General features: G+C 40.9%; 1 protein-coding gene across 1 annotated transcript in view; it reads left to right on the forward strand.

The window, feature by feature from the left end:
- Nucleotides 1-11,079, forward strand: part of FBXW12 (F-box and WD repeat domain containing 12) — a 29,748-nt gene extending 18,669 nt beyond the window's left edge. Inside the window, 1 exon segment of the mRNA XM_008574091.1 lies at nt 10,980-11,079. Coding sequence (XP_008572313.1) covers nt 10,980-11,079 — 100 coding nt within the window.
- The last annotated feature ends 432 nt before the right edge of the window (nt 11,080-11,511 follow it).

Consider the following 11,511-nt stretch of genomic DNA (forward strand, 5'->3'; position numbering starts at 1 on the left):
AACTCTATTTGACCTAAAGAAGGAAATAGACACTAATACCATAATAGCAGGGGACCTGAACGCCTCACTATCAATACTGGACAGATCATCTAGGCAATGAATCAGCAGAGAAACACAAGATCTAAACAATACTCTAGACCAATTGGACTTGGCAGATATCTACAGAACATTCCATCCAACAACCTCAGAATATTCATTCTTCTCATCTGCACATGGATCATTCTCCAGGATAGATCACATATTAGGTCACAAATCAATTCTGAACAAATCTCCAGGATAGATCACATGTAAGGTCACAAATCAAGTCTCAACAAATTCAAAAAAATTGGAATTATCCCATGTGTTTTCTCAGACCACAATGGATTAAAATTAGAAATAAATAACAAATGAAATTCTGGAAAGCATAAAAACACATAGAAATTAAACAGCATTCTACTTAATGACATATGAGTCCAAGAAGAAATCAAACAGGAAATCCAAAATTTTCTTGAAACTAATGAAAACAATGATACATCATACCAAAACCTGTGGGATACTGCAAAAGCCGTACTAAGGGGGAAATTTATCACATTAAATGCTCACTTCAGAAGAATGGAAAGATGGCAAGTGAACAACCTAATACTTTAAAGAACTAGAAAAACAAGAACAATCCAAACCCAAAGTTAGCAGACGGAAAGAAATCATTAAGATCAGAGCAGAACTTAATGAAATTGAAACCCAAAAAACAATACAAAAGATCATTGAATCAAAAAGTTGGCTTTTTGAAAAGATAAATAAAATTGACAAACCATTAGCACAGCTAACTAAAAAAAGAAGAGAGAAGACCCAAATAACAAAAATTAGAAATGAAAAAGGTGATAATAGAACTGATACCTCTGAAATACAAGGAATCATTCGAGACTACTATAAACAACTATATGCCAACAAATTTGAAAATCTGGAGTAAATGGATAAATTTCTGGACACACACAAGCTACCAAAACTGAGTCAAGACGATGTAGAAAATCTGAACAGACCAATAACAATAAAAGAGATTGAAGCTGTTACTATTAAAATATTAATTCTTTCAGTCCATGAGGATAGGATATCTTTCCATTTATTTATGTCTTCTTCCATTTCTTTCATCAGTGTTTTACAGTTTTCAGTATACAGATCTTTCAGTTCCTTGGTTAAATTTATTCCTAAGGTTGTTTTTTTCTTAATGCTATTGTGAATGGGATTGTTCTTTTAATTTATTTCTTAAATATACCGATTGATTTCTGAATATTGAAACAGTCTTACATTCCTAGAATAAGCCACAATTGGCCATTTTCTGTTACTATTTTTATATATTGCTGAATTCAATAGGTTAATATTTTGTTGATAATTTTTGCTTCTGTGTTAATGCAGGATATTGGTCTGTGGTTTCCGTTTTTTGTATTCTCTTTTTCTTTTCTTTTTTTTTTTTTTTTTTTTTAAAGATGACCGGTAAGGGGATCTTAACCCTTGACTTGGTGTTGTCAGCACCACGCTCAGCCAGTGAGCGAACCGGCCATCCCTATATGGGATCCGAACCCGGGGCCTTGGTGTTATCAGCACCACACTCTCCCGAGTGAGCCACGGGCTGGCCCTGTATTCTCTTTTTCTCATTTTGGTGTTAGAAAAATGCTATACCAGTAATAATGCTATACCACTTATTCTATAAGATAAGTGGGAATTGTTCTCTCTTATTCTGTCTTCTAGAAAAGATTGTATAGAATTTGTGTTATTCTTTAAATGTTTAACAGAATTCTCCCATAGAACCAGCTGGGTCTACAGCTCACCTTTTTAGTAAGTTTTTAACCACAAATTCTTTAACATTACAGCAATATTCAGAGGACTTATTTCATGCTGGATGAGTTTTCATAATTTGTGAAACTAGTCATTTTGTTTAACTTGTCAAACTTATGTGTGTAGGTTTGTTTCTTTTAGTCCTCTTAATGTCTGCAGAATCTATAGTGATATCAACTCCTTCATTCCTTTATTGGTAATTTGTGTCTTCTCTTGTTTTCTTTGTCAGTCTGTCTAAAAGTTTATCAATTTTTTTTTCCTTTTTGTCTTTTTTTCATGACCGGCAACGGGATCGCAACCCTCGGTGTCGCGCCCGCACCGCGCTCAACCAGTGAGCGGACCGGTCTCTATATGGGATCTGAACCCTCGGTGGGAGCGCCACCGCGCTCCCAAGCGCCGCACTCTACCGAGTGCGCCACCCGGCTGGCCCCTAAAAGTTTATCAATTTTAATTACCTTTTCAACAAAGCAGCTTTTGGTTTGATTTTTATTTCTCCTCTATTTTGCTTTTCTCAATTTTATTTATGACAGCCTTTATCTTCTATTTCCTTCCTTATGCCTGCTTTGGTTTGTTTGTTTGTTTATTTGCTTTGGTTTATTTTTTTCTTTTCTAGTATATATTTTTTACAGTTTTTTTTTATTGCAACATAATTGATTATACATATTTGTGGAGTACAAATTTGAATATCAATACCTCTGCTCAATATGTGGTGATCAAATCAGGATAATTGGTATATTCATTTTTACAAAATGTAATCAATCTTTGTGACCCTTAGCCAAAAGAAATTCCTGCTAATGCCTCTCCTCCCCACCATCCCACCTCTAATAACCACAGTTCTGTTCTTTTTTTTTTATTGAAGGTTCAATGTATTGTGGTGATTATTTCTTTCCTTCTTTTTTCTATCTTTCTTTCTTTGTTCCTTTCTTTTTTTAGCTCCCACTTATGAATGAGGACATGTGGTGTTTCTCTTTCTGTGCCTAGCTTATTTTAATAATTAATATAATTTTCTCTAAGTTCATCAATGTTGCTGCAAATGACAGAATATCATTCTTTTTTATGGCCAAGTAGTATTCCATTGAGTATATATAGAACATTTTCCTTATCCAATCATCTGTTGATGGGCATTTCAGTTGGTTCCAACTCTCAGCCATTGTACATAGAGCTGCAATAAACATGAGAGTGCAGGTATCCCTTTGACATGATGATTTCCATTCCTTTGGATATATACTAAGCAGTGGAATTGCTGGATCGTATGGTAGTTCTATCTGTAGTTGTCTGAGGAACCTCCACACTGTTTTCTATAGTGGCTGCGCTACTTTACAGTCCCACCAGCAGTGGAGGAGGGTTCCCCTTTCTCTGCATTCTGGCCAGCATTTGTTATTCTGTCTTTTTGATAATAGCCAGTCTAACTGGGGTGAGATGATATCTCAACATGATTTTAATTTGCATTTCCCTGATGCTGAAGGATGTTGAGCATTTTTTCATGTGTCTGTTGGCCATTTGTATATCTTTCTTTGATAAATGCCTGTTCAGCTTCTTTGCCCATTTTTTAATCACGTTACTTGTTTTCTTACTATTAAGTTGTTTGAGTTCTTTCTGTATTCTGGATATTAATCCCTTGTTGGATGCATAGTTTGCAAATATTTTCTTCCATTTTGTAGGTTGTCCTTTCACTCTGTTAATTGTTTCTCTTCCTGTGCAGAAACCTTTTAGTTTGATATAATCCCATTTGGTTTTGGGGGGGTTTTTTGTTTTTGTTTTTTTCCTTTTTTTTGTCTTTTTTCGTGACCGGCAACGGATCGCAACCCTCAGTGTTGCGCCCGTACCGGACCAGGACTGGCAACGGGATCGCAACCCTCGGTGTTGCGCCCGCACCTCGCTCAGCCAGTGAGCGGCCGGTCTGTATGTGGGATCCGAACCCTCGGCGGGAGCGCCGCTGCACTCCCAAGTGGCGCACTGTAGCAGTGCACCACCAGGCCGGCCCTATAATCCCATTTGTTTAATTTTTCTTTTGTTGCCTGTGCTTTGGGGGTCTTATTCATAAAGTCTTTGCCCAGTCCTACATCCTAAAGTGTTTCCCCTGTGTTTTCTTCGAGAAGTTTTATAGTTTCATGTCTTATATTTAAGTCTTAATCCATTTTGAGTTAATTTTGGTATATGGCAAGAGGTACGGATCTAGTTTCATTCTTCTACATATGGATGTCCAGTTTTCCCAGTACCATTTATTGAAGAGGACGTCTTTTTTCTCCAATGTACTTGTTGCCTTTGTCAAAGATCAGTTGGCTGTAAGTATGTGGGTTGATTTCCGGGTTTTCTATTCTGTTCCATTGGTATGAGTGTCTGTTTTTATGCCAGTACCATGCTGTTTTGGTTACTATAGCTTTGTAGTATACTTTGAGGTCAGTAAGTGTTATTCCTCTGGCTTTATTTATTTATTTGTTTGTTTATTTATTTTTCTCAGGATTGCTTTGGCTATTCAGGGTCTTTTGTTCCTCCATATGAATGTTAGGATTGCTTTTTCTATTTCCATGAAGAATATCATTGGTATTCTGATGAGGACCACATTAACCTGTAGATTGCTTTGGTTAGTATGGACATTTTCACAATGTTATTCTTCCAATCCAAGAGCATGGAATGTCTTTCCATCTTTTTGTGTCCTCTTTAATTTCTTTCAGCAGCGATATTTAGTTCTCATTGTAGACATCTTTCATCTCCTTGGTTAAATTGATTTCTAGGTATTTCATTTTTTTGGTGACTATTGTAAATGGGCTTGCTTTCTTGATGTCTTTTTCTGCTAGTTTGTTATTGCCGTATATAAATGTTACTGATTTTTTTTTTTTTTTTTTTTGTCTTTTGTCTTTTTTCCATGTCCGGCAATGGATCGCAACCCTCAGTGGTGCCCCCGTACCGGACTGGGGACCGGCAATGGGATTGCAAGCCTCGGCGTTGCTCCTGCGCCTCGCTCAGCCAGTGAGCGGGAGCCGGTCTGTATGTGGGATCCGAACCCTCGGACGGGAGCGCCACCGCGCTTCCCAAGCGGCGCACTATCCAGTGCGCCACCGGGCCGGCCCTAAATGTTACTGATTTTTGCATGTTAATTTTGTATCCTTCAATTTTACTGAAATCATTTATCAGCTCTAAGAATTTTTTGGTAGAGTCTTTAGGTTTTTCTATATATAGGATCATGTCATCTGCAAACAGGGACAGCTTGACTTCATCTTTTCTGGATGCCCTTTCTTTCTTTCTCTTGCATGATTGTTCTGGCTAGTACTTCCAATACTATGTTAAATAGGAATGGTGGTAGTGGGCATCCTTGTTTTCTTCCTGTTCCCCATTCTTTATAATATTGGCAGTGGGTTTGTCATATATAGCTTTTATTGAGTTGTGATACTTTCCTTCTACACCTAATTTGCTGAGAGCCTTTATCATGAAGGGATGTTGAATTTTGTCAAATGCTTTTTTCTGCATCTATTGAGATAATCATATGGTTTTTGTCCTTGATTTGGTTGATGTGATGTATCACATTTGTTGACTTGCATATGTTGAACCATCCTTGCATCCCTAGGATGAATCCCACTTGGTAAAGGTGTATAATATTTTTGATGTGCTGCTGTATTCTGATTGCTAATATTTTGTTGAGGATTTTTGCATCTACGTTCATCAAAAATATTGACCTGTAGTTTTCTTTTTTTGTTGTATCTTTGTCTGGTTTTGGTATCAGGGCGATGCTGGCCTCATAGAATGAGTTTGGGGGAATGGCCTCTGTTTCAATTTTTTGGAATAGTTTGAAGAGAATTGGTATTAACTCTTCTTTAAATGTTTGGTAGAATTCAGCAGTAAAGCCATCCAGTCCTGGGCTTTTGTTGTTGTTGTTGGGAGACTGCTGATTACTGCTTTAATCTTGTTGCTTGTTATAGGTCTGTTCAAACTTTCTATGTCTTTGTGGTTCAGTCTTAGTAATTAGTACGTGTCCAGAAATTTGTGCATTTCCTCCAGGTTTTCAAATTTGTTGGCGTATAGTTGTTTATAGTGGTCTCTAATGATTCTTTGTATTTCCGTGGTATCAGTCATAATGTTTCCTCTTTCATTTCTGACTTTTTTATTTGTGTCTTCTCTCTTCTTAATTTAGTTAGCCTTGCTAATGGTTTGTCTGTTTTGTTTATGTTCTCAAAATCCATTTTGAGATCTTTTGTATCTTTTTGGGGTCTCTGTTTCATTTAGTTCTGTTCTGATCTTAATTATTTCTTTCTGTCTACTAATTTTGGGATTGGATTGTTCTTGTTGTTCTAGTTCTTTGAGGTGCAGCATTAGATTGCTTATTTGAAATCTTTCTATTCTTCTGATGTAAGCATTTATTGCAATAAACTTCCCTTTTAGTACTGCTTTTGCTTTACCCAAGGATAGCCTTGCTGGCTATAGTATTCTTGGCTGGAAGGGGTTTTTTTCTTCTTTTAGTACTTTGAATATATTGTCCCAATCTCTTCTGGTCTGTGGAGTTTCTGTTGAGAAGTCTGCTGTTAGTCTGATTGGGACTCCCTTATAGATGACTTGATGCTTTTCTCTCACTGTTTTTAGGATTCTCTCTTTGTCTTTGACTTTTGACAATTTGATGACAATTTGTCTCAGAGAGGACATTTTTGGCCATTGGGGATCTTTGAGCCTCTTGGATCTAAAAGTCTATATTTCTACCAACACCTGGGAAGTTTTCCACTATTATTTTATTGAATATGTTTTCAATGCCTTTTCCTTTCTCCTTCTGCTCTGGAACACTCATGATTCAAATGTTTGTGCACTATAGGTGGTCTGCTAGCTCTCTTAGATTTTCTTCATTTTTAAAAAAGTATTTTTTCTTTCTTTTTGTCTGCTTGGGCTCTTTCCAAAAGTCTGCCTTCAAGATCAGAAATTTTTTCTTCCTCTGGTTCTAGCCTGCAGCTTACACTCAATTGTAGTTTTTATTTTATTGAATGAGTCTGTCAGTTCCAGGAGTTCTGCTACACTCTTTTTTATGGTATTTATCTCTGTAAATTTCTTCCTTTAAGTCCTGTATTGCTTTTCTCATTTCATTGTGTTGTCTTACTGAGCTTCTTTTATCTCATTGAGTTTGTTTAAGAGTGTTAGTCAGAATTCCTTTTCAGACATTTCAAGAGTTTCCTGCTCTATGGGGTCTGGTACTTGCGAATCATTGTATTCCTTTGGTGATGTCATATTTCCTTATTTTTTTCATATTTCTAGTCTGTCTATGTTGACTTCTAGTTCTCCTGTAGAGTAATTGCATCCTCTGTTACTCTGGAATGGGCTTTGAGCGGGGAGATTTCCTCCTGTAGATGTGTTTTATATTGACTATTGAGTAGGGTGTTCTAATATTGGTTCCAGGAAGACACAGTAGTGTAGTCTCCATATGGGTACTTCTGCCATATTCAGTTTCAAAGTTCTGTGTGAGTAACTCTGTGTTGTAGGCACTGGGGCAGTTAGTGATTTCTTGCTGAGGTTAGTGACACTGTGTTGGGATGTTGAGTATGTGGGTGAGCTCTTGAGGTCTTGGGTGAAGTGCACAGGTTCCTCGTCACTTGTTGGCAGAGATGAGTGATCCTAGGTGGACTTGGTCGCTCCCTGGCTAGTGCCCTATGACACTGATGGGTTCGCCAAGGTATACTGGATCTCCTTGGCTTGAATGGGTGACCCTGGGCAAGGTTTCTCTTTTTTGGTTCCTATAGGACAAGGCTTTTCCTGGATCCTTGTTGCCCTTGTTTAGGGAATGGGTTGGTGGTGACTGGGAATTTTCTTCTGTACACTATTTGGCTATCCTAGATTTCTGTACTCTCTGTATTCTCTGCATGTCTCTCTCCCTGGGTCAAGGCAATCATGCTCAGTGTGCACATGGGGTATAATTTCCCCTGTGGGTTGGGCCACTGGGGCATGGGTCTGCACTGGATTACCTCTTTCTGTTGGCCCCATTTGTGAACCTTCTTGTGTCGATGCATGGTGGTGGCATTGGGTCTGGCCCATGGCCTGTCTGACTGGTGAAGTGGCAGTGGTAGCAATGTGTGTGGCTGTGGGTGGCAGCAGTGGTGGGAGCAGCAGTACAAGTATCCCATACCCAGCTGGGCTGGCTACTTCTTCAGCATTTTCAGGGGGTCCCATGCACAACTAAGGTGGCTGGTACAGTGGTATGAGCAGGGATCCCACATGTGGCTGGCCTGACTGGTGCAGCAGTGGCATGGAGGCTGTGGGAGTGCACTACAGGCGGTGGCAGGGGTTCCTGCACCCAACTGGGCTGGCTACTGCTTCAGCATTGGTGGGGTGTCCCACACCCAGCCAGTCCTACTGGTGTGATAGCTATGGCAGCGGCAGCCTTACTGCATCCAACTATGGTGAGGGGGTCCATGTATAACCTGGCTGGCTGGTGAGGCAGCTTGGGCAGGTGTCCTGAACGCAGCTGATCTGGCTGGTGCAGCAGCCACTGGTGATGGCCACCACTCTGCAGGAGGAGGCAGGGGGTCCCCCGCCCAGCCAGTCCGACTGGTGAGATGGTTATGGTGGCAGCAGCCACACTGCACAGGACTATGATGGGGGGTGCAGGTAGCCAGGCTGGCTGTTGAGACATCATGGGTGGAGGTCCCATGCATACTGGGCATGGGCAGAGATCCTATGTGCAGCTGGTCTGGTCAGTGCTACAGCAGTCAAAAGATACTACTTTTCTAGTATCTTAAGGTGGAGGCTTAGGTTATCGATTTGAGACCTCTTTTGTTTTTGCATATAAATATTTGATACTCTAAATTCCCCACTAAACACTGCCTTTGCTGCAACTCACATATTTTGATTCATTTTCATTTTCATTAGTTTCGTATATGTTTTAATTTCCCTTTCTCTCATTGAGACATGGATTATTTAAAAGGTGCAGTGTGCCTGGTTGTGGCAGGGGGGTCTGGTCCCCTTCTCCATACCTCGGGTCCCCGGGTGGGCTCCATGGCACTGTCAGTATGAGTGGTTGTGGGCTGGGGTCCTGTCCCTGGTTCCATACTTCATGTCCCGTGGATTATTTAAAAGGTGCAGTGTGCCTGGTTGTGGCAGGGGGGTCTGGTCCCCTTCTCCATGCCTCGGGTCCCCGGGTGGGCTCCATGGCACTGTCAGTATGAGTGGTTGTGGGCTGGGGTCCTGTCCCTGGTTCCATACTTCATGTCCCATGGTGGGCCCAGGGCACTGATGGTGTGCCTGGGCCAGAACTAATATTTTGTCCTTTGCTTACTTCTAAAATGGGGGAACTTCCTGTGGGAATCAGTACTTGAGCTGTGTGGTTGAGCTAACTTGCTGCTTTGCTGCTGTTTCCCAAGGGAAGACTTTTTATGCAGCTCAGGGTTTAATGGTTGACTTTATAGGTACTTCTGGCTATCCAGAGACAGGGTGCACCTGGGTTGTGTAGAAACTCTGATCTGGGCCTGAGTTTTTTCATCAAATTGCACCCCATGCAATTCTGCATTCCCAACCAGTCTCCTCTGAGTGGTCCTGTGCTGATTGGGGCGCAGATCAGCTGTCCTTGCTGTGTCCCAGTGTTCTCCCAGTGGGCCTGTCTTCTCCACCACCCATGCTCCAAACACTTCCCATGGGACAGGGCCAGCGCCGGTCCCTTGCGTTGATTCACTGGCCTCTGAATGGCTCCCCTCTTGCAGTAGTTCTGGCTCCTTGCTCCCGTGTGGGTCCACAGGAACCCTGTTAGTGGTCTTGCTGTCCTGGGGGCCACCTAGGTCCTCTTCTCCCCTGCCGCCTCCAAGAAACTCCATCTGAAATGCACAGCTGTGGCTTCTGCCAGCTCCTGCTCCATGTGCTCAGCAGCTCCAGCATTAAAGCAGCCATGGCCTGAAACGCTCAGAGCAGTTTTTTCTTTCTCTCATCATGGTTTCCCCCACCTTCATGAACTCCGTAGTTCTCTCTTCCTCTTCCCCTGTGCTCCAGCAGCCCCAGCTTGGCTGATGTTACATTTTTATAGTAGTAAATTGGTTGACTTGTGGGAGAGAGTGATGCTGGGGACTGTCTATTCTGTCATCTTGACCAGAACTCTATTTGGGGTCTTTTCAATCTTTGTCTTTCAATTAGTTTATTAACTTTCATTCTTTCAGCATTTGAAATGTTATCCCATTTCCATCTGGCTTCTCTGGTGTCTGAGAAATCCATTGTCAATCCAATCTTTGTTCCTCTATAGATGATGTGTCATTTTTCTCTGGCTGATTTCAAGTTATTTTATTTCTTTTTAGTTTTCAGAAATTGGGTTATGATATGTCTGATGTGAATTTATTTGAGTTTAACCTGTTTGGATTTGATCAACTTTTTGAATCTTTAGATTTACCAAATTTGGTAAGTTTTCAGCTATTACTTGTTTCTGCAGTGCTGGGTAGAGAGAGGAAGGTGTACTACTTCTGCTCACCTTAGCACAGGGGAGGAGATAGTCATCAGGGCACCATCTCACAATGTCTGCAGGGCCAGGTAGGGAGGAGAATAGGTATCACTTTTTCTTGGGTTAGTGTAAAGCAGAGATGGTCAACAGAGCTCTAACCCCACAGTTTCTAGGCTCCTAGTGGAGAAGGTACAGGTGGCACCTCCTTAATACAGAGTGAGAATGGTTGACAAGGCTATGCCCCAACACCTCCAGTCACCTGGAGGGGAGGGAAGCATGGCTTATCTTATGGTGTCTACTTGGAGTAGAGTGAGTATCGAGGTACAGGTGGCACCTCCTTAATACAGAGTGAGAATGGTTGACAAGGCTATGCCCCAACACGTCCAGTCACCTGGAGGGGAGGGAAGCATGGCTTATCTTATGGTGTCTACTTGGAGTAGAGTGAGTATCACCCGTGGCCTTGGTGTTATCAGCACCGCACTCTACCGAGTGAGCCACGGGCCGGCCTATCAAGCCAGATAATCTATCAAGTCAGAGATACTGAGAATTCTGGCAGTGATATATCACAGGTTGGGATTGGTATTCCTGTGAACAATAATCAGTGTAACTTTGCCTGATCTATATGCAGTTATTCAAAACCAAATCTAAGAGTGTGATAAAAGGACCAATTGATTTTAAAAGAATATGTACATCCTTTTCAGACTCCAATTTAGTATCATTAACAATGAATATACCTACTTTCCTTTTGTCCACTGATGATCTTCTTTTTTTCTGTTGGCAGCTATTTCTCCGAAGTAATATGTGATAATGTGAGCATAGTACGTATGGTGGCAAGAATTCCTGAATCCAGCATTCTGATGATGTATTCTCTGAATATGTAATCTGGAAGCTAATGAAATTAACCTTGCATCTTCTTCCTCAATGTAGTAAAGAGAATTAACTTCGCAAGCCCAGATGATTATTTAAGTGACATTAGCAAGTGGTGATTTAACTGTCTACAGTGAATCGGGCACTGTGGATACTTTGGACAGGCACTGTACAGATGGAGTGTAGAACAACATATCTTTTGTCCTTGCCATCAGGGAGATTAGGCGATACTAAGGTAGTAATATACGAATGGTCACACAAATATACAGTTCTAAATAACTCAAGGGGAGCATTCTATGAGAGAAAATTTAGGCTGTGAATTTACACTGAGGCAGGTTGAAAAGTGAAGGCATCTGCATCAGTTGGTGTTCTTGCCTGTAGACAATCAAAAATAAATTCTGTCAAATTTAAGCAAAAATGGAATGTATTAGAAAGACATAGTTTAG

This window comes from Galeopterus variegatus, unplaced genomic scaffold (assembly GCF_000696425.1).
Source record: "Galeopterus variegatus unplaced genomic scaffold, G_variegatus-3.0.2 Scaffold996, whole genome shotgun sequence".
NCBI classification, from domain to species: domain Eukaryota; kingdom Metazoa; phylum Chordata; class Mammalia; order Dermoptera; family Cynocephalidae; genus Galeopterus; species Galeopterus variegatus.